Consider the following 20,432-nt stretch of genomic DNA (forward strand, 5'->3'; position numbering starts at 1 on the left):
TAGAGAAAATATTGTGAATTAAGTAGGACATTTCACCCATTACTTATTAGATGAAATAATTTTATTTCTAGTCTTCTTTTATAATTATTATTCAATTTTATTTTCTAGACTTGGACTTTATATAATGGACTAATTTATTATATTTTGGTCTACAAGAGAAACGTGTTAGTAAACTCAAATGGGAAATAGGCAAAAGAAGACTTTCTTAATGGGTCCATATATGAACCAGATGCAAAACCCTAGCCACAAATTATATGCTATATTAGGTTAAGTCTCTCTATTATTACATCAGTACATATCACAATGTGCTACTTGAAAATTTCAATCAAAACAATTTTAATTTTAAGGACTGTAAAATCATAGGTAAAGATTAAGAATACTATACATACACGTCTATATATAACTTTTGTATATTGAAAGATTAACTTGAATTAATTTTAGTCAATCTAAACGTAGTTGAACTGGTTAAAGCATATATTTTCGATCAAAAGGTTGAAAAGATAAGGGACATGACAATTATCAATATTCATGGGGTTCCATCTCAAAACCAATTGGCAATGAGAAGAGTAGTCATGTCTATTATAAACCATTGTTAGGTCCCTTCTCTTTTCAATGTGGGGTCCTTAACAATAATGATTTATAATAGACATCGGTCACTTCTCTCATAGCATTTTGAGATGGAACTCATGAATATTGATATGGTATTAGAGTCCAAAATGCTCAAACTAACATTTTATCCAAAAATGAGATTCGGCCAACTTAAAAGAATCACCATCTTGAGGAGATACATTAAGGATAATGTTCTGGAATCAGTAGTTCTTTAGTTTTTTACCTCTATAATCGGGGGTGCACTCGCACCCGTTCCAAGGCTCGAACTCAAGAGACATTAAAGTTTTTTGGTATTAAACTAACCTAAAAACTCAAATGCAAGACTTTGTAGTAGGTGATATCACAAAGTTACTATGTTCCTAATTCAATAAAAAAGAAATTTAAGTTTAAATAATTCGAATCTCATGTAATTATCATTCCAATGAATCAACAACTATTGCAATGGCGGATATGTGCATAATCCACAAAGTCAACTTATTTTTCAAATAACGAAAATCTCTATTATTTTTCATTTCCTTAAAAGAAAAATTTATTATTAATTCCCATTTGTAGCCGATCCGACTCACTGAGTCAAAATACGTGTCCTTCGCTTAGCATAAGAAAGAGAGAGCTGGGAAGCGTGGTCGATGTGTCGTCTCGTTTTTACATTTCTATTTAGTATTTATAATATCATCAACTCTCAGCATATGCTTCAACCGACATCCAATAAAAATTAATTTATTTAAAAAATTGTTAATACAAACATGAATCAACTAGTTAAAATATTGAACTGGAGAGACCGCAAATAATTGCGACTCTAAAATCGAGCTTTAAACTATTATAATTATTAATTAATTGCTAAAGCTCATATATTATTCTTAATAGTAACGCAATTATTATGTTCAAAGAAGCAAATATTGTTTTCAATTTGGTTAGGTTTTGACTCGTGAAAATAAGTAGAATTACTGCTAAAATAATAGGTATTTTGGGCATTTAAACATGCATTAAAATATGATACTGTTTAAATTTTCTAAAAATATTATTTATTATGATTAATACATCATCTTTTATTTAATCTGAGTTGGAATAATGCGTTAGACTAAGAATAGGCGATACTCGAGAGAGAGTAGTTATTTAGTTCATAATTTAACTTTTTCTGTCAGACCGGACAATCTCATTTTTAGTAGAAATGTGCTTTGGTGTAATAGGTTTTGTTCGATTCTTTGATATATTTGGCTGGAAAGAAACAATCGCATCTTCACCGACATTCCTAGATCAATAACAAATATGTGGGAGGACACATAAAAACCGATGTTCTTCTTTGTTCACAAAATCGACCTTGTTTTGTAATTAGGACACTTCCACCATCTCTTTGAACTCGAATGCTTTTACTTAGCCTCCCTATATTTTATGTTTCTCACATACTTTTTGAATGAATGGTGGGTCGCTTTCTAAAAAACAATAATAATAATTTATTTGTTAATTAATTAATTGAGTTTATTTTTTTAATATAATATCTAGAATTGGAATTTGAACTCACTATTTTTTGTACCTTAACCAATTGAACTATGCTCATATCAACTGAGTTTACTTGTCTTTCAGTAATATCATCACTTTGAAGATAATCCCTTCCATACTTTAGGTTAAAAGATTAAAAAGTTGAAAAGATCATTTAATATATTTAGCCATCAAACTAATCAATTAAATGGCGACCATATAAGTTTAATGAAATATCAAGAAGAATTGTTAAACTTGCTCCTAAACCACGATAGATTCAAAATCCATATTAGTATTTGTGTTACAATAATATTCTTGTTGAATCTATATTAGTATTTGTGTTACAATAATATTCTTGGATTTAAAAGAAAAAGGTATGATTCTCACTTTATTGTGTATTCCAAAGCTACAACCATTATTTATATGCGTATTCCAAAGCTTCACAACAACTACTATTTATCGGATTACAATAGTATATATTACAAGACTACATAATTCTTTGTTTCAAAAATTAAAAAAAAAAAACAACAACAAACTACTACTACATAATTCTAAATTTATAACCCGTGAGAATAATGGGAGTTCATGGGAGGGATTAATAAGGATATGTAACCTAAAGGAATTGTGGGTATCTATTCACATATGTTCTATAATGAAGTAAAATAATGTATTTCAATTAAGTTAATCATTTAAGAATAACTTAATTAGTTTAGACATTTATCTCCGACTAAAAACAAATATGAATCCTTTATCCTCAATCGCTGTACTAAAAACAATAGGTTATTTAAAATTTTCTTTTACGAGGACAAAACTACATTGTTTTTCCAAAAAAAAAATATATATATATATATATATATATATTATTCTACAAGATGTCTGGTATATTTCTTTGTGTTTTTCATTGGAAAAACAACCACTGTTATAAAGTATAAACCCCCACAGAAAAAAAGAACCCTAAAAATTATGATAACTTAAATAAACAAATTGAAACTTGAAATTTCCAACATATAAAATACATAGAATATAAGTAATAAAATAAATAGTTAAAAGAATAATAATATAATTAAAATTAGTGGTGAAACGTCAAGCGGGTATGAAGTTGTGCTATAAAAAGGGTCCAAGTTCGTGCAGAATCTGCATCCCAGTTTGCCACATATCATATCCATTTCAAACTCCCTTCTTCTTCATCAGCCCAAAGCCACACCATGAGCATTCTCCCTCAAGCTCATGCTCAAGCTCTAGAGAAGACTCTCCCAGATGCTTGGGACTACACCGGCAAACCCGCCTCCCGGGCCAGAACCGGTGGCTGGGTCGCCGCTGCCATGATTCTAGGTTTGTCCCGTTCTCGTTCTTTCTTCCTTTGTTATATTCAGTGGCAGGTCTAAAAATTTTATTAACAAACACCAAAATATAAAGGAAAAAAGAAAGCTTAGCATTTATAACACTTCAATTATACCATTGTTTGAGAGATTATCCTCTTCTTGAATTTTACGCTCCTCTTCCTCACCATCAATAAAAATATGATAGTTTTGTGATTTTTTTGGAAAAAAAAATATAACTTTCTTTTGTATTTCGCTTTATTATTCGTAAAAACTTGAACGGTAGTTAATAAGTACTTAAAAGGTATTTTTCTCTCCTTCCTTCTTTGTTCGGCCTGTTTTAACGTGGGTTTTTTTGGGTTGACGATGATATTAAAACGCTGCGTTTTGGCAGGGACTGAGGCCGTGGAGAGGCTGACGACGTTGGGGATCGCCGTGAATTTGGTGACGTATTTAACGGAAACAATGCATCTCGGGAATGCTACTTCGGCCAACGATGTCACGAACTTCCTCGGCACTTCCTTCATGCTCTGTTTGCTCGGCGGTTTTGTCGCCGACACTTTTCTCGGCCGGTAAATTTATTAATTAATTAATTATATTTCCTTTTTTCTTTTCTTTTTCTTTTTTTTCTCCTTCTAACTCAATTTATTTATTTCCATGGTTTTTCTTTTCTGATTTATTTTATCTCTTTCTTCTCAAAGGTATCTCACCATTTCCATTTTCGCAGCTGTTCAAGCCACGGTAATTAAGATTTACTTTACTGTGTCTAATTTTCTTTATTTATTTATTTTTATTTTTTAACAAAAAAAAAACTAGGACCTCATTTGAGAATTTAAAAAAACCAAGTTTATTCAGCCAAAATATGTTTTTGAATTAATCTAAATTTTGTGGCATTAGGGTGTAACTATCTTGACAATCTCCACCATAATTCCAAGTCTCCGACCTCCGAAATGTTCACTGGGAGTCCCCAACCCCCCATGCATTCCGGCGAACGGCAAGCAGCTGGCTATTCTCTACCTAGCACTATACCTGTTGGCGCTCGGCACCGGCGGCCTAAAATCGAGCGTCTCCGGCTTCGGTTCCGATCAGTTCGACGACTCCGACAAAGAGGAAAGAGGGAAGATGAGCAAGTTCTTCAACTGGTTCTTCTTCTTCATAAGCATCGGCTCACTTGGAGCTGTGACAATTCTCGTTTACATTCAAGACAACGTGGGCAGACAATGGGGTTATGGGATATGTGCATGTGCCATTGTGTTGGGTTTGATCGTGTTCCTGTCGGGAACTAGACGGTACCGTTTTAAGAAATTGGTTGGCAGCCCGTTGACGCAGATTGCCACTGTGTTCATTGCAGCGTGGAAGAAGAGGAGCTTGGAGTTGCCGTCTGATCCGTTTTTGTTGTTCGACATTGATGACAATGTCGACGATGGAGCTACGAAGAAGAAGAAGCAGAAGCTCCCCCGCACCAAACAATTCAGGTTGGTTTTTTCTACGTATGGAATATTACTTATTAATCGTAATTCTTTTGGTAGGTTTTTCCCTATAAAGAATCTTTTGCCAATCGCCAAAAGCAAAAACTACTTTTAATTTTCAAATTTTGCCTTAAATTTTGAGAAAATTTTTAAAAGTAAATAGCAAAATAATGAGACACAAGGTAGAAGTAACATTTCTAGGTTTGATTTTTAAAAAATGAAACAAAAAACGAATGGTTATCCCATGGATCTTCACATTTAAAATTTAATTGTTTGTTTTATTAAATTTATGCTACGAAGTAGAATTTTTTAACAAAAAAAAATCACAAACCCATTTCCTAAAATTGAAAAATCATAATAATACAATCAATATTTAATGAAATATAGTCAACATAGTTGGTATAATGTAATCGAAAATATAATTTAGATAATCATGCACTAAACTTGCGATTACATAGAGGCCAAAAAATCCAAGCCAAATTCTACCTTTGGCCACGTATTATGCTCTATAATAATAAGTTAAAAACTATATCCTAAACCAACAGGAAGCAGACAAGCTACAAAAAACTTTTTCTACTCTTGGAAGTTACCCATAATTGAGGCTTTTATATTCGTTATTTTCAATTTGCAGACAAGAGAGAAGAATATTTTTATTCGCTACAAAATGTTTGGACACAACTCTTCTTCAACATTTAGCCGACAATATAGTTGATGATTTTATACTATACTACTATTATTGTGTCTTAATCATGCATCCAATGGTTAAAAGAGAACAATACATTCAAATAATTTTCTGTTTAAATCGAATTGAAAAGACCTATTGAACATGTTATTAATTTGGGCATATTCAGGTTTTTGGACAAGGCAGCAATCAAGGATGGAGAAATTGTTGGTAATGTGGTAAATAAGTGGAACATGTCAACCCTAACAGACATAGAGGAAGTAAAATTAGTGATTAGAATGTTACCCATTTGGGCAACCACCATTCTTTTCTGGACTGTTTATGCCCAAATGACAACTTTATCTGTGTCACAAGCCACCACAATGAACCGGCACATCGGAAAATCGTTCCAAATTCCAGCGGCCTCTCTCACCGTCTTCTTCGTCGCCAGCACCCTCTTCACCGTTCCGATTTATGATCGATTCATCGTCCCAATAACATCGAAACTGCTTAAGAACCCACAAGGCCTGACCTCACTGCAGCGGATCGGGGTCGGCTTGGTTATGTCGATACTCGCCATGGTCACCGCCGCACTGACCGAGATAAAGCGACTGAGGGCGGTGGAGGCAAATGGGTTGGTAGAGAAGCCCTTGGAAGAAGTTCCATTGAGCGTGTTCTGGTTGGCACCACAATTTTTACTGGTGGGATCAGGTGAGTCAAAGTTACCTCTTTAATTTACCTTACCGTAAATTCAATACATACACAGTTAGAATGTAAAATTTTGTCTCTTCCTCGAACTCGACCCTACAGGTGAGGCATTCACGTACATGGGGCAGTTGGATTTCTTCCTGAGAGAGTGTCCCAAGGGGATGAAGACAATGAGCACAGGGCTATTTCTAAGCACACTTTCATTAGGGTTTTTCTTCAGCACATTGTTGGTCACAATTGTGCAGAAAGTGACTGCACATGGGAAGCCATGGATTCCAGACAATCTGAACAAAGGGAAGCTTTACAATTTCTATTGGCTTTTGGCAATTTTGAGTGTGCTGAATTTGGTGGTGTTTTTGTTTTGTGCAAAGTGGTATGTGTACAAGGACAAGAGGTTGGCTGATGAGGGGATTGAATTGGAGGACTCTGAACCAACTTTCCATGCATAGCATAATAATAATCACTCTCTCTTGTCTTCTTTTTTTTGTGTGGGTTTCTTAAGTATAAGTATAAAAGTTTTAAGCCCCTTTTTTAATATTGGGTTACCTTTTGCCTTTTTAATAATGTAAAGTTTGTAAATTTTGATGTACCAAAAGCATGGGAAAGTGAGAATCACTTTTGAAGTTCTCTCTCATATAATATAATATCACGTTTGGGTGTTTTTTGTTTCCCTCAACTCCATCTTCTTGTCCTCTCATCCAAATATAGAAACATTGAATAATTTTTTTATATATAATATGTGGAGTTCCATAAATCTTACCATACATGTTGTCTTGTAATTAAAGTACTACCCTTGCTATCCCGACAGTTGTTAACTTTTTATTTGTTAAAGTTCTTTTATTATTATTATTATTATTTACAGACCTTGGAAGAGGAGAACTTTTTTTTTTTACTACTAGACACAGGAGGACTCGAACCTGAATCTTGAGTGTCAACACCCAAGCCTCTTACTACTGTGCCATGAAAGAGGAGAACTTATTTGAGTTGGAACAATGCCTCAACAATTTTGAAACTGGACTTGCATAGATTCCTACAATATTAAGTGTGTTAGTTTAATGCTTATGTGGCATGGTGACGGTATTATTTAAAGATTATGTGATGGAATAATTTATACTTCAAGCATTTCATGGCGTAAGCATTAAACCTCATGGTTAAACACTTCATAGACTTATTTGATACAAAATTAAAAGTTCATAAACTCATTAGAATCTTTTTAAAATATAAAGATTAACATATAGAAATAATCTTGAAACTTTTGGGACTTACTTAAGAAAACGTTTTAAGTAGAAATACTAAAGGAATCTTACTCTAAAAGTTCAACAAGTAAACTTATAGACAAGGACTTCGTTCCTAAGGAGATGCATGTACGTTCGTCTTCTCTTTTTTTTCTTTCTTTCTTAGTAATAAAGAGTGAGAGATTCGAACATTTTTTTAAAAAATATTTGAAAATTTTTTTAAAGAACAAATTTGCACGTTTAAACTTTTAATTGGAGCAATTAATAGAATGGGATGATATATACATAAGGATACAATGTTTTTTTTTAAGGGAAACACCGTTCATTCATAAGGTATGTGAGAAATACATGATGGAGGCAAAGTAAAAACATTCTAATTTAAACAACACGATACAATTGATACTAAAAGACATTCATTTAACTTACTATTTGTAAATGAAAAATGCAAATATGAACACCAAGCAACAGCCACATCAGCAGTACCTTAACTTCCAGGTCAATAATAGGCAATATTTATTGCCACCATTAACGGGTTGTTTTTATTCAATCTCAGCCCATATCAGTAAAAGATATGACCATACAGTTGGAGAATAATCTTCCTCAAATCATTCTCCTCATTGCCAACTATCGCCTTAATTGTTCCAGCCAAACCTTCCATATTATCTAGAATCTTTTTCTTCATTTTACGGTTGCTATTATTTCCTTAGTAGAAAATCATGAAGGTCAATATGTGTAAAATTACCTTATTTATTCTCTTAAATGTCTATTTAACAATTGTCTTGGTTGAGCTTCTGAAGACAAGAAATTCAATCAATTATATTGTAATTTTACAGATATTTCTTCTTTGTGCATTTCATGCTAAACCTTTTTACTATTGTCTCATTTTTATGTTTTTCAAATGGGAGCATAGTTTAACTAATTAAGAGATTGAGTATTTTCCTAAAGATTAGAGGCTTGAATCCTCCGCTCTCGGTTCAACTAAAAAAAACATATATAATTCCATTTTTAATAACTAGTTAGTAACACGTGCGATGCACGTGAAATTTATCATCTTATTACTATTTACTTGGAGCAATTTTGACATTCAAATACAAACTCATTTTATTCCCATCCCTCTAAATTTCTTTAATTTTCTCTCCCTTTTTCTATCTCCACCCACTAACATATAAAATGTAAGGCTTAGATTTTGTATAGTTTGCAAATTGATTTTTTAAATACATCTAATGTATATTATTTTCGTTTGATCTAATCTATAAATAGATTTTCTTATTTAGTATAGCTTCTAAAAAAATATTAAAGATGAGTGCTAAGGAATCAATATTTAAATCTTTCTAAAAATGATCTTACCAGGGTGGAAGCAAGTAATCTTTAAAATACAAACGTTTGAAAAGAAGGAAAGAAAAAAAAAAAGAGAGAGAGGCTAAAGCCGATAGTTTTGATGGGGAAGGTTTTTTAATATTCAATATCTATCTCTTCCCACTTACCTAATCACAACTTCAGATAAAACTTTTTAAATCACTTAAAAAATTTTCTCTTTTGAGTTGGGTAATTGTCTCCTCTATAATTCAAGGGTAAATGTAGTTTTGATGACTTGAAAAATTGGAACCACAACTGAAAAAAAAAACTGAAAAAAGAATGAAGAACAGACAAAATTAGAAAGATTTGGTGTTAAAAATGGAAAGGCATACTACCTTGGATTAATGATGACGCTGAGAGCATAGTTTTTAAAGTCACAGTTGCGTTGGTTCTTCCATCTGAAATGATAATAGAGATTTATGGGTTATAGAGGCGTGGTTGATCAAATTATCAGGGGCATATCCTTTCTACATTATCCTGCAATCCACCTACGAAGTAGTTCATATTCGTCCTTAGCCAATGACGACCTTGTGACGCACCTACTAATTCTTCTGCGAATTTCACATCGGAAAAAAAAAAAGAATCAACCCAATTTTCATGGAATTATTCTTTCCCTGACCTAATTTTGTCCATGCTCTGATCTACAGTTCGATGATGATTACCTTTCCATTCATTGCCAACAAATCTTCTCCTGAAAAAAAAAACGAAAGTAGAGAGAAGAAAATTCAACAATGATAATTCCAAAAAAATACACGAATTCAAAGAGATCAATAGAATAGCACACTTGAGAGCAAGGAGAGGAACATAGGCAATATATTCTGTCAACTTTCTTTTCCTTTGATTTTTTTTATTTTAATTTTAATTTCTTCATTTTGAAATGGGACATTTTAAAAATTAATTATATCCGAATCAAGATGATTATATTTATTATAATATAAATGGTTTACGGTTGTCTTTCTAATTTTATAATAGTTTTTTGTTCAGGGAATTTGTCTGGCGTGAAATAAATATGGCTCTCGGATTATTAATATTTTCAAGCGGCAGAAAAGTTTCTCTGGATTGTTAATATAAGGGATAATTTTTTTCCCACTTGTTTTCCTAGTGATACCAATGGACATTATTCTATACACGTAATTCTAGATGGTCTTTAATAAAGTTCATTTTGTTTAAAAAAAATTACAAACAGTTACTTTTTTGGAAGATAAGATGTGCACGTTCATGACCACATTTAATAACTTCCTTTATTAATACATAAATTATATAAAAAAATGAGTAGGGAGTGAATGACAAAATTGCCATCAACATAATGAGGATAAAGTTTCTCCTTATAACCCCTTTTATATATACTATAGATGAGTGATATGATTAAATATAAGTCTCAACTATGTGACGAACATTTTTATCTATTGAAATATTGAATTTTATTTGTTATAGGAAGATAAAACGATATCAGATTGGACGAGCAAAAGACAGGAGTTGGGTTGGAGGAGGAGCGAGCTCACCAGGTAAAGGGGCCAAAACCCAGTGACCCGGGCCGGCCATAGCCGACTCGAGGTCGGCACCGACCAGACCTCGACGCCAAGGCCTTCTCGATGGTTCTCTCCCGACCCCCGTGCAACCCGATCTGAGGTTACCTTGTCTCGACCCTGGATTCGACATTGGACGCATTACAAAACGCACAGGCCCAGAAGTCGAGATCTCCTATGCACACTAAGATTCAACTTTGGTAATTCCTAAAGGGATTAGGGTTCCACTTCTATAAGTAGAAGGGTAAGCCAAACCTTAGAGATATGTTCACAATACCCTACACTTTATACTCAACTATTCCGATCCTAATGTTATTCTGTTTTGCATGTCTCATCCATCCTTTATTCTAGAAGATTGGTGCGAATATTAGCGGAATTCCAATAAATCAAATTTCTGCATCAACATTATTTATTTAGAAAATACTCTAGTTATTATAATTTTTTTTTATATATAACTCAGGATGGATAGCTATTTAGTTTTCTTATTATAAAAGATATTTGCGCCCGAGAAACACAAGAAATTTGGTTTAAATTAATCTAAAAACTTGAACAAGACTTTATGGTGATACCATAAGGCTCATGATGTTCTTAATTTAATAAGAAAAATGTGGGTTTAAATAATTTGATTCCAATGAATCAACAATTTTTTTTTTTAACACAATGAATCAACAATTATTGCTATGGCGATCGGCAGATATGTGCACAAACCACAAAGTCAAACTTATTTTTTATTATTTTTCATTTCCTTACAAAAAAGGATTATTAATTTCCATTTGTAGCCAACCCGACTCACTGAGTCAAATTACGTGTCCTTCACTTTGCATGAGAAAGAGAGAGCTTTGCAGCGTGGTCGACGTGTCGTCTCGTTTTTACATTTCCATTTATAACATTATCCACTGTCAGCGTATGCTTCCGACACGCGATAAAAATTTATCTATTAAAAGTAATGAATAACACGAGTCTAATTCAATTAATTAAAATATTAAATTCTTCATTGAAATATGAAAAAATTATAAATTTTAAATAAATTATACAAACTATTTAAAATGTGGTAGTTGTTACCATTACCTTTTAATAGTAAAAATTAAACTTCAAATTTTATAAATTAAAAAAAATATACCTAAAAAGAGGAGGAATATAGAGAGAGAAAGCAGAAAATATGAGAGAGAAATAGAGTAAAATTGGTACAATTTTTTGAAATTTGAGAGTTTAGTTTTCACCATTCAAAGGTTTAGGATGCATTTTTCTTACCTAAAAGTTTAAATGTTTAATTTTTAAAATTTTTTATTAATGAGAAGTTAAGGATTTAATTTTTACCATTGAACCTTGGTGTAGTTTAGTGGTGTTCACAGGTTGGGTGGGATTAAGTTATGAGGAGTTTTGGGACCAACCCGTATTTTCGGGTTGGCCATACATAGGAACTGTCAAGTTTTGAATTGGATGATCAATCCAACTCAATATCTTCGGATTGAGTCAGGTTGTGTTTTTTTTTTTTAATTTTTAATTATCAGGCAATGGGGAGTTAGGATTAAAATTAAATAAACGGTTGAGATTAAGATACAAAATGGAATAAGATAATATTAAAACCTTAAATGAAAAGCTAGGATTAAAACTAAATATACCCCAACCTGAGGCTTCATCTATGATTTGGGTTAGGTTTTTTTTTTTTTTAGTACAATATGTAAAGTGGGGGATCGAATTCACAACCTCTTGATTGAACATTATGTCAATTACGACTGAACCATGATCGCTTTGGCATTAAGGTACCTAAAGAGTGTAATTTCGGATCCACACCTTTACATATTATTATATTAAAAAATAAAGTAAGGTAATTATTATCTTCGAGAAGCAATAATTTTTTCAATTTCGTTAGGTTTTGACTTGTAAAAATAAGTAAAATTAATGCTAAAAAAAAGGTCATTAAAATATGATACTGTTTTTTTTTCTTTGAATAGGAGTTTAATTATTATGATTAATACATCTTCCTTTATTTAATATTTTAGCTGAGTTGGAATAATGTGCTAGACAATTAAGAATAAGTAATTATAGGCGTTACTCGAGGGAGAGGCTAATTATGTAGTTCATACTTTTGTTGTCAATTAATTAATCGAGTTTACCTTTTTTTAGTTTAAAATATAATAATAATAATAAATTTTATCTTTTTTAGTACAATAAGTAGGGTGGAGATTCAAACTCACAAATTTTTTGTCGAAAATAAGTGTCTTAACCAGTTGAACTATACAGAGGTTGACAATTAATTAGGTTTAGTGGTCTAAATCGACATATGCAAGATAATTGCTTCAAAACTCTATGTTTAAAAAACCATGCTGATATACAAAATGGCCTCCATTGAATTTAGATCTCAACTTTTTATGTTGCGTTTGGTTGATGATGAGAAAACAAAAATTTGAAAATAAGGGATTTAATGAAAAATAGGGTTGTATTATTTGTTTTCAGATATGTATTTTGATAATAGATTTGAAAAATGAATCTCAGTTTAAAAAATTGTTCATTGTAAATTAGCCGTAGTTACGAACTAAATATTTAATTTAATCTAAAATAATATTTATTAATTTTTTTTAACATTGTTGTTACAAATTTTGTATAATTGTTATCTTATGATGTTGTATAATTTATAATATTTTATATTTTATATATTTTAATTTTAACAAAAATGAAATCAGTTTATAACATGAAATAATATATTTATCAATATTTTTTCTTTCTTTACTTTTTTAATGTAATTCTAAATTTTACAGCTTCAAATTAAAACCTTGAAAGTATTGAATATATAAAAATATTGTTGTTTTCAGAATTTTCATTATTTGGATCACAAAATTCGAAAATAATTTTATAGAACAAATATATCAAACGCTCTCAAACGCATATTCACCGAATCCATTTGATTTTATTAACATATTTTAAGATAGGAACATGTCACACAATACTAGTTGACACAATAAAATTCCAAGTTGCTATCAACAAAATCTAATCTTTTTTGATTGCATGTTTAGGTGTCAAATATGTCAATAACATAATAATTTCATATGAATAATTCTCACGCTTTGTTAATCGTGGAAAAAATTAATGTAGAGATCATCGCCAACATTAAAAGAAATTATTTATAAAAACAAAATCATAATGTGAACGACTATGTAATTAGTTAAAAAAATGTAAAGTTTACTAAAAAAAAATGTAAGGCATGCAGCTGTAACGAAAGAATAAAAAGTAATTACTAGATTTATATATACACATATATATATATAAGTGATTACTATCAAAAGAAAGCGAGAACAACCTTCCAAAGATGGTGAAATTGTGAGAAAGTAGAATTTGGATTGGTAACAATATTATGTAGATTTGTGTCTTGCCAGCTTTGCTTACATGGGCGATGAGTTGGCCGCTAGTATGCTGATGTGGCAGAGATCTTTGGATCTAATATTAACTTTCTGTAACAAGTTTTTTTTTTTTTTCTGAAAACATTATATCGAAAACTTTAAAAGATTTAAAGAGTTTTTTAACAAATTTAACATATTTAACCACCAGACAATTCAATTAAATAACAACGACATCATTTTAATTAAATACCAAAAAATTATCCAACATTTCTGAAAGATGGTAGATCCAAATCTAAAATAATATTTGCAATATTATAAAATTTTAAAAAAATAATAATCAGAGGTGCAGTTGAATTAAATAGGTTAATTAAAATTTTCTTTTACCAAGACAAAACTACATTGTTTTCCGAAAAAATATATTGTTTTTGTTGTATCATTGGAATAACAACAATAAAGTATAACCCCCCAAGAAATAACAATAAAATAAAATAAAAACCCTCAGAATCATCATATAGCTTAAATAGAAACTTGAAAATTGAAATAATATAAAATAGAATAGATGTAGTAGAATAATTTGTTAAAGACTAATAATATAATATAATTTAGAATTAGTGGCGAAACGTCAAGCGGAATGAAGTTTCCATATAAAAAGGGTCTTAAGGTCCTTCAGAATCTGCATCCCATTTCACCACATACAAATACAAATACAAATACCATATCCATTCAATTAAAATTCCTTCTTCTTCCTCACCTCAAAGCCACGCCATGACCATGACCATTCTTCCTCAACAAAAAACTCTCCCAGATGCTTGGGATTACACCGGAAACCCCGCCTCCCGGGCCAAAACCGGTGGCTGGGTCGCCGCCGCCATGATTCTAGGTCCGTCCCCACTCTCACTCTTCTCTCGTTTTCTATTAAGTGGTAGATCCAGAAATTTCCAGTATCAAATAATATTTAGATGTTTACTTATCTGCATTGTATCGTTGGCATATCTCTCTCTTATTTCCCAAAATTTTAATAGTGAAATCGCGGTTGTTTTAACGTGGTTTTTGGTTGATATAATGGTGTTAAAACGCTGCGTTTTGGCAGGGACTGAGGCCGTGGAGAGGCTGACGACGTTGGGGATCGCCGTGAACTTGGTGACGTATTTGACGGAAACAATGCATCTGGGGAATGCGGCTGCGGCTAACGACGTTACGAACTTCCTCGGCACTTCATTCATGCTCTGTTTGCTCGGAGGTTTTGTTGCCGACACTTTTCTCGGCCGGTAAATTTATTTATTATATATATTTTCATTTTCCTTCTTACTAAGTTTATTATTTCCATGGTTATTTATTTATTATTTTCTTATTTGTTTTATCTATTTCTTCTTAAAGGTATCTTACCATTTCCATTTTCGCAACTGTTCAAGCAGCTGTAAGATTCACTTTCCCTTCTATTACTTAAGTTTTTAATTTTTTAATTACGGCTTAAGTTTTATCCGGCAATAATTTAATAATACATAATGTTTCTAACCCCCCCCCCCTCCCAAAAAAAAAAAAAACTAGTTTGAGAATTTATCTAAATTTTGTGGCATTAGGGTGTAACCATCTTGACAATCTCCACCATAATTCCAAGTCTCCGACCTCCAAAATGTTCACCGGAACTCACCAACACCCCATGCATTCCGGCGAACGGCAAGCAGCTGGCTATTCTCTACCTAGCACTATACCTAACGGCGCTCGGCACGGGCGGCCTAAAATCGAGCGTCTCCGGCTTCGGTTCCGATCAGTTCGACGATGCCGACAAAGAGGAGAGAGTGAAGATGAGCAAGTTCTTCAACTGGTTCTTCTTCTTCATAAGCATCGGCTCACTTGGAGCTGTGACAATTCTCGTTTACATTCAAGACAACGTGGGCAGACAATGGGGTTATGGGATATGTGCATGTGCCATTGTGTTGGGTTTGGTCGTGTTCCTGTCGGGAACTAGACGGTACCGTTTTAGGAAATTGGCCGGCAGCCCGTTGACGCAGATCGCCGCCGTGTTCGTTGCAGCGTTTAAGAAGAGGAGCTTGGATTTGCCGTCTGATCCGTTGTTGTTGTTCGATATCGACGACAATGTCGACAATGGAGTTGAGAAGAAGAAGCAGAAGCTCCCCCGCACCAAACAATTTAGGTTGGCTTTTTTCTACTTTTATAAACTTGACTTATTAATACTTTAACCGTTAACTATGTTGATATATTAACTTTCCGATATAATATCTTTATTTAACACAGAAAAAACTTATTCGATTTGTTTCTTTAATTTTATACTAGGATGTAGAATTTCTCAATAAATGAACGCAAACCTATTGCATAAAATTGAAAAATCATAATAATACAATCGATATTTAATGAAATATAGTCAACGTAGTTGGTATAATGTAATCGAAAATATGATTTACATAATCATGCATTAACTTTCAATTACATAGTTGTGGCCATTTCCAATACGTTTGCCTACATACAGGCCAAAAAATCCAAGCCAATTTGTACCTTTGGCCACGTATTATGCTCCAAGAGAGAAAAAAAAAACAAAAACTATATCCTAAACCAACAGTAATTAGCAGACAAGCTTGGGACAAAAAACATTTTCTACTTTTGGAAGTTACCTAAAATTGGACAAGATAGATCAAGGATATTTTTTATTCACTATAAAATGTTAGAACATGGACTCTTCTTCGACATCTAGCCCACGATGTAGCTGACGATTTTATACTGTAACTATTTCTTAATCATACATCCAATTCAATAGTTAAAAGAGAAAAACACATTGGACAATTTTTTTTTAATCGAATAAAAAAGACCTATTGAACATGTTTTTTGGGCAGGTTTTTGGACAAGGCAGCGATCAAAGATGGAGAAATTTTTGGTAATGTGGTAAACAAGTGGAACATATCAACCCTAACAGACATAGAGGAAGTAAAATTAGTGATTAGAATGTTACCCATTTGGGCAACCACCATTCTTTTCTGGACAATTTACGCCCAAATGACAACTTTCTCCGTGTCACAAGCCACCACAATGAACCGACACGTCGGAAGATCGTTCCAAATTCCGGCGGCCTCCCTCACCGTCTTCTTCGTGGCCAGCATCCTCTTGACTGTTCCGATTTACGACCGTTTCATCATCCCGATAACAGCAAAACTGCTTAGGAACCCACAAGGCCTATCCCCACTGCAGCGGGTCGGGCTCGGCTTGGTTCTATCGATACTTGCCATGGTCGCTGCTGCACTGACCGAGATAAAGCGGTTGAGGGCGGTGGAGGCAAATGGGTTGGTGGAGAAGCCACTGGAAGAAGTTCCATTGAGCGTGTTCTGGTTGGCACCACAATTTTTATTGGTGGGATCAGGTGAGTCAAAGTTACCTCTCCTTAATTTACCTTATCGTAAATTCAATACATACATAGTTAGAATGTAAAATTTTATCTCTTCCTCCAACTCGACCCTACGTAGGTGAGGCATTCACGTACATGGGGCAGTTGGATTTCTTCCTGAGAGAGTGTCCCAAGGGGATGAAGACAATGAGCACAGGGCTATTTCTAAGCACACTTTCATTAGGGTTTTTCTTCAGCACATTGTTGGTCACAATTGTGCAGAAAGTGACTGCAAATGGGAAGCCATGGATTCCAGACAATCTGAACAAAGGGAAGCTTTATGATTTCTATTGGCTTTTGGCAATTTTGAGTGTGCTGAATTTGGTGGCGTTTTTGTTTTGTGCAAAGTGGTATGTGTACAAGGACAAGAGGTTGGCTGATGAGGGAATTGAATTGGAGGACTCTGAGCCAACTTGCCATGCATAGCATAATAATAATCACTCTCTCTTGTCTTCATTTTTTGTGTGTGTTTCTTTAAGTATAAAGTTTAAACCCTTTTCTTTGGGTTACCTTTTGCTTTTTTAATAATGTAGAGTTTGTAAATTTTGATGTACCAAAAGCATGGGGAAAGTGAGAATCACTTTTGAAGTTTTCTCTCATATAATATAATATCAAGTTTGGGAGTTTTTTTTTTTCAATCTCAACTCCATTTTCTTGTCGTCTCACCCAAATATAGAAATATTTGAATATTTTTGTGTTAAATTAAATTGACTCAACCCATCAGCTTAAACTTTTGGGTTAGTGGTGGTTTATTCATTGTTAACATGGTATTGGAATGTGAGGTCTTGTGTTAAGTGAGGAGAGTGTTAAATATCCAATATATGAATTAAATTTACCCAACTCATCAGGTTAAACTTTTGGATTGAATGGTGGTTTATTCATTCTTAATGGTTTAACTTTATAAAATGATGGATTAATCTTACCATACATATTGTTGTCTTGTCATTAATGTAACACGTCCCTTGATACCAGACAGGTGTTAAGTTTTTTATTTTAAAAGTTTTTTTTAATATTATTTATAGATCTTAAAAGAGGAGAAATTTTTTGAGTTGGAACAATGCAAGTGACAATTTTTGAAACGAAACCTGCATCATCCCTATGACATTATCTACATTAGTTTAGTGCTTATGTGGCATGCTGACTATATTATTTAAAGATTATGTAATGGATTAATTTCTATTTCAAAGCATTTCATGGTGTAAGGAGTTAACTTCATAGACTTACACTTTCTAAAAAAAAAAAAAACAACCCTCATAGACTTAGTCTTCAATATATTGAAATTTTAAGGACACTTACTAAAAACTCTTTTAAGTAGAGAGACTAAATAAATTTTACTCTAAAAATTCTCGTAACCTAAGTATATCCATAATAGTACGATATTGTCCGCTATTGGTGTTATGGAGAACAAAAACGACTCGAAATGAGACAAGGAGTTGAAGTCTGATTGGGGGAGATCGGCCCGTGACGTAACGGGCTGGTCCAAAGAATGACCTAACGCTGGGGCAGAAAAAGAGAAAAGCGACCGGAGGGAAGCCCACTGAGCCACGAAGGGCTCGGTCCTGACCCGGTGCTCGGTCCCGACCTGGGGCTCGGCCCTGACCCGGGACTCGGTCCCGAGCCGTGCTCGGCCCACGGCCCAGCCAGCGATCCCCCATCTTCGATCGACGATTTCGCCCAGGCCCTGCAACGGTGAATTAGGGTTAGCTAAGGAAAGTTCTGGAACAACTTCACGCTATAAGTATTGATTCAGCCTTAGAGGTAAGGGGGATCTAAAAAGTGGACTACATTTACGTTATTCTCTTGCTAACTTAAGCATCGGAGCTCGTGTGACTAGAGTCACACCGGTTTAGCTCGATTTGGTTTTGCAGGTACTTGTCCTGGATCAACAAGTTTGGTGGGTGCGAGGAGGAGAATCGGAGGACCGAAATCCACGCATCAACAATTGGCATAACCCCTCACGACTTTACTTTTGGTTTCACTCAAAAGTTCTCAAACCAATAGAGATATTAATTGTCCTCATTTATATATCATGGATCATGCTCTTTGTTTACATTCCAACAAGATAATGTCTTGACCATTAAGATATGCTATTATTACGTAATATTTTAGTGAAATAATGAGACCCATGTACAAATGCTTCGCATATATACTAACAAATGCAGTTTTCCAAAATTTGTATATATAGAAATGGGGAGAAAGTGAAGGGCAATATTGGGATATATGCACATGAATAATATATAATCAAGGTGAGAAACTGAGAGGAAATTGAAGGGTTCGCAGTTCCTGATAATGTGGATCTCATTCATTTTTTTGACTGTTATATCATATGCATTATATAATTATTTATCTTATATTCTATTTTCTAGAGAAAAAAATATATATTTAATTTGCAAAGTATCCCACTGGGGAAGAAGTATCTTGGGTAGATTACATATATTTTTCATCACCCATTATTTCAATGTAACTATTTTATATTCTTTGTTTGACGTTTTGTTTTGTGGAGAGAGTTGAAATTTCATACACATCAGATCCTAAGTATATTGATATTAAATTTTTTTTTTGATATTATTTTATGGACAGGAAGTATGATTGTTTTTTCAGTATAAATAAATAATAATAAAGTTTGAAATAATAAGTTCAACTTTTTTTCTTTTATAAGGAATAATTTTGTTATGAGATAAACTTTTTAAAAATAATTGACTAAAAGTTTTTAAAAATTATTAATTTTCATTTAAATTTGATAATAAGGAAAAAAAAAGTCAATTTTAAAAAATAAATTAAATAAAAATGGTAATATTATATTGTTATTATATTATTTTGTTTGTAGATACTTTGTGGATATAATTATTTAAAGAAATAATGCTTACAACGTAAATTTACAAATTTACAAAATAACAATTATAAATTATTTATTTTGAATTAAAAGAAGAAAATAGTTTTTATATGTTTTTTTAAATCAATAAAAATTTATAAGTTTTGTTTTATAAGATTATTTTGTATAATTTCTGAATGAATTAAAAGATATTAGCATAAATTTACTAATTCAGATACTTAATTTTTCTAATAAAACTATGGTTTTCTTTTTAATTTTCTCTTTCAATTTTATGAAAATATTGATTTAGAAATACCATAAAATATAGATGTAATAAATATTTTTTAAAAAAATATATAAAAATAAAAAATTCATAACAAATATTTAAATTAACAAAGGAACATTTCATTCTTTTTAAATAAGTTAATATTATTAATATTAATATTATATTCATGTTTTTTTTTCTAAAAGAATATTATATTTATGATAACTAGTGATGTGGTGTTGATATTTTTTATATTTTGTCTTT

At 32.5% G+C, this 20,432-nt stretch overlaps 2 protein-coding genes across 2 annotated transcripts; both read left to right on the plus strand.

Annotated features, from left to right (window-relative positions):
* Nucleotides 1–3,229: 3,229 nt before the first annotated feature.
* On the plus strand, nt 3,230–6,912 carry LOC111023339 (protein NRT1/ PTR FAMILY 6.3). The gene is made up of 6 exons (XM_022300756.2): nt 3,230–3,417; nt 3,799–3,976; nt 4,106–4,145; nt 4,302–4,879; nt 5,725–6,245; nt 6,345–6,912. The coding sequence occupies exons 1-6, from the start codon at nt 3,291–3,293 to the stop codon at nt 6,689–6,691; spliced, it is 1,791 nt and encodes a 596-aa protein (XP_022156448.2). The 5' UTR covers nt 3,230–3,290; the 3' UTR covers nt 6,692–6,912.
* A 7,486-nt stretch (nt 6,913–14,398) lies between these two features.
* LOC148210987 (protein NRT1/ PTR FAMILY 6.3-like) lies at nt 14,399–17,729 on the plus strand. The gene is made up of 6 exons (XM_088125711.1): nt 14,399–14,577; nt 14,788–14,965; nt 15,075–15,114; nt 15,278–15,852; nt 16,547–17,067; nt 17,171–17,729. Exons 1-6 carry the CDS (start codon nt 14,463–14,465, stop codon nt 17,515–17,517), a joined length of 1,776 nt encoding a protein of 591 aa, XP_087981837.1. The 5' UTR covers nt 14,399–14,462; the 3' UTR covers nt 17,518–17,729.
* Nucleotides 17,730–20,432: the final 2,703 nt, after the last annotated feature.

This window comes from Momordica charantia (assembly GCF_013281855.1).
Source record: "Momordica charantia cultivar OHB3-1 chromosome 6 unlocalized genomic scaffold, Mcharantia_2.0 BLBB01000006.1, whole genome shotgun sequence".
NCBI classification, from domain to species: domain Eukaryota; kingdom Viridiplantae; phylum Streptophyta; class Magnoliopsida; order Cucurbitales; family Cucurbitaceae; genus Momordica; species Momordica charantia.

Excerpts from the sequence above, each read along its gene's own strand:
- LOC148210987 (XM_088125711.1), top strand. The coding sequence starts at position 14,463 with ATGACCATGACCATTCTTCCTCAACAAAAAACTCTCCCAGATGCTTGG. Across the intron at positions 15,853-16,546 it reads CCCCGCACCAAACAATTTAG|GTTTTTGGACAAGGCAGCGA; the intron begins GTTGGCTTTTTT and ends TTTTTTGGGCAG. Across the intron at positions 17,068-17,170 it reads ATTTTTATTGGTGGGATCAG|GTGAGGCATTCACGTACATG; the intron begins GTGAGTCAAAGT and ends GACCCTACGTAG.
- LOC111023339 (XM_022300756.2), top strand. The coding sequence starts at position 3,291 with ATGAGCATTCTCCCTCAAGCTCATGCTCAAGCTCTAGAGAAGACTCTC. Across the intron at positions 4,146-4,301 it reads TCGCAGCTGTTCAAGCCACG|GGTGTAACTATCTTGACAAT; the intron begins GTAATTAAGATT and ends TTGTGGCATTAG. Across the intron at positions 4,880-5,724 it reads CCCCGCACCAAACAATTCAG|GTTTTTGGACAAGGCAGCAA; the intron begins GTTGGTTTTTTC and ends GGGCATATTCAG.